The sequence below is a fragment of the Limulus polyphemus genome, unplaced genomic scaffold (genome assembly GCF_000517525.1).
Source record: "Limulus polyphemus unplaced genomic scaffold, Limulus_polyphemus-2.1.2 Scaffold2665, whole genome shotgun sequence".
Lineage (NCBI taxonomy): Eukaryota > Metazoa > Arthropoda > Merostomata > Xiphosura > Limulidae > Limulus > Limulus polyphemus.
This window is the reverse complement of record NW_013668275.1, coordinates 33,262-36,247: the sequence shown is the minus strand read 5'-3', so window position 1 is coordinate 36,247 and position 2,986 is coordinate 33,262. Positions and strand designations below refer to the sequence as shown.

The 2,986-nt window shown below is 34.6% G+C and overlaps 1 protein-coding gene across 1 annotated transcript in view; it reads left to right on the top strand.

Annotated features, from left to right (window-relative positions):
- LOC106467569 (homeobox protein HMX3-B-like) overlaps positions 1-1,817 on the top strand; it is a 14,004-nt gene extending 12,187 nt beyond the window's left edge. Inside the window, exon 2 of the mRNA XM_013927929.1 lies at positions 1,204-1,817. Within this exon, the coding sequence (XP_013783383.1) occupies positions 1,204-1,817 (614 nt within the window). The remainder of the gene's footprint in view (positions 1-1,203) is intronic.
- The last annotated feature ends 1,169 nt before the right edge of the window (positions 1,818-2,986 follow it).

Genomic DNA, 2,986 nt, shown 5'->3' with positions numbered 1-2,986 from the left:
ACATAACAACGAAAAATCAAGGATTCCATCTTAATTGAACAAAACAACCCTACTCTAAATCAACACCCCGAGATACCTCTTTTAAGTTTCACAACACTTCCGGTCATGTGACTTCTTTGTTCAATACTGTATATATATATATCCGTGTCGGTGTAAATTACTTGTACCTGATGATGACAAAACCTTGTCGAAACGTTGTACATTTGCTGTTATGTTAAACTTATATTAAAGTTTTTCTTCATTACCCATTCAAGCTGTCTCCAGCCATTATTAACCTAATATTACATCTAGCATTACTACATACACTGACGTATAAAGTTTAGCAATATCGCAGATATATCGTGGTTTCGAATATTTTATCGTAAGGGCACTTTACCGAAGTGTTAACACCAGCAACAGGTAAATGAGATTACCCTAACCTCAAGCCAAGATTACGGTTTGTGAACGTTTGGTACTTCAGGGCACATACACGATACGAAAATATTACATCATCTGAAATTGCTATGTACTACTTTCGTTTCACAAAAAGTTTCCTCTGTTAAATGTATTTGTATAGAAACTCGTTTTTGGAGTAAATAATTTATATGGAGCAAGTTACACATTTTCATTTATCAATGGGAAAGATATATTATAAGATATCTCGTTTGTTGCGAGGTAAAAATAAAGGTCGTGTTGTTAAGTAAAATAGTGTAAATAATGTAGTTAAATACATGTAAAGAAAACGATGTTTATAAATACACGCGTCATTACAGACAACGATCAATTTATACACAGACACACACACACACACACATATTTATATGTCTTTCACATAAAAAAACGTATCTTAAAATATATAAGCTAATATTTAATATAATTTCCCTAAGTTTTTCATCAGACTTAGATATGTTCGTGGAAGAGTGTTATTCGTAATGTAATATTTGCGAAATGTGAATGTGTATTCTGCCTAAACCAGTAGTTTATTTAACCAGTAGTTTATATGACCAGTAGTTTTATTATTTGCATCAATGGGATCAATCTAATACTGACATATATATATTTTTTGAGGGACACAAGTCCTGATACTTTATTTAAACTCTTCGACCCCTAGTGGATAAGACAGCTAAATTGTTGATGTGTTTTATAATAGAACAATATACATATTTGTTAATTAAGGACATCCTAGTTAATTTTTAATTCATATAAGACGTCTTCTTTGTACAGGGAGAAGCCGGTCCTTGAATACTTCTCCACATGTATTAGATCCCCCTGCCGAGTCATCAGTTCCTGAAAATCTGATTACTTTACCGGAGATGCCATCTGTTCATTCACGGACAGCACCTGCTGACAGTCGGGAGGAGGATGACGAGATGATCATTAGCACCGGATCGCGAGACGACAAGAACAAGAAGAATCGGAGAAAGAAGAAGACAAGGACGGTGTTCACGCGAAGCCAGGTGTTCCAGCTAGAGTCGACCTTCGATCTGAAGAGATATCTTTCCAGCTCTGAACGGGCAGGATTGGCAGCTTGCCTTCATCTCACTGAGACCCAGGTGAAGATATGGTTCCAGAACAGGAGGAATAAGTGGAAGCGGCAGCTGGCCGCCGAGCTGGAAGCCGCTAACATGGCGCGAGCCGCTGCGGCTGCCCAGAGAGTTGTCCGAGTGCCGATCCTGTATCACGATAGCGGCACGTCCGTCAATGGTTCTCATTCTCCCGACACAACCACCTTACCACCTGGCCCACCAGTAAGCCTGGCCACCTGCACTCCTTTGTATTACCACCCTTCTTATAACCATAGTCAACATGTTATGCGCCCTCTGTCATCATTGGTGTGAGTTGCAACTTACAATTTCTTATAAATTTCGCTAAAGGCACTAATTATATCAAAGAGTCAGGAGAGAGACAATTATGGAATTGAAAATCAACCGAAAGACTAGCGGAAGCAAGTTAGAAATAAAACCTTTTGATTTACAATGTTATTTCGGAAGGAGAGAACAAATTATGACAATATTCCATAAGTATTTCGCTAGTTGTTCAGGTATGTCGGTCGATGTAACAACTATTTTATGTGCTATCAAAATATCGAGGAATATTCCATTATATTGTCACGGTGTTTGTATAAAACTTTTGAAACCTGATGGCTTTGTTGTGAAAATGTTTTTCGCACCGTGAGTCTTTATTTCCCTACTGACAGTGCTAAGATATTGTTTGTGAAAAAACTGTTTAAACTAGGCCTAAGTGTACCAAAATATAAATATATAAAATAAATCAACAAAATGGCCTAGTATAATTAGTTGTTTTTAGAATATAAGGATACTATCATGTACTAGTCAAGTAAAATAAATAACTTATGGTACTCAGTGGGTCAAAGTACGGTTGTATAAAATTATTCACAAGCGAATATTTTAATCTACAGTCATTTCACTCTGCTTACTGTATGAAACGTATTTCACTAACCAGTTGTTCAGATAGTAGCCTATGAAAACAATGAAATAAGTAGAAGATTTATCGCAAACAAAGAATAAAATCATCTAGTTAATTTGGTTACTCTTCTCGCCGAGCATAACGTAGTACTACAAATGAATTTTCTTACAGAATTATAGTAAACATTTGTTTTAGAAGATAATATATATATATTTTATTGAAATAAGTATAAAAAATATACTCTTTCAAATTATGAATGAAAACAAAAAACAAACTACTTGTTAACTAAATGCATAATATACGTATGTTATCAAAGTTAGTTTGTTTAAGTAAATTATGTTCGCAAAGTAAGACCACTCGAACAAATTAAGTTATTAAGTCAGTTAAGCACATTATTTAACTACTCAGGCCAACAGTTAGTTTATTATCTAAGTCAGGTAATTTAAACATATTGAGTTATCAAAATCAGGACGATTAATCGCGTGAAGTTATCAAAGTCAGATCTGTTAAGTATTTTAAATAATCGAAATTAGGCTTATTAAACATATTAAATTAACAAAGTAAAACTATTTACATATTT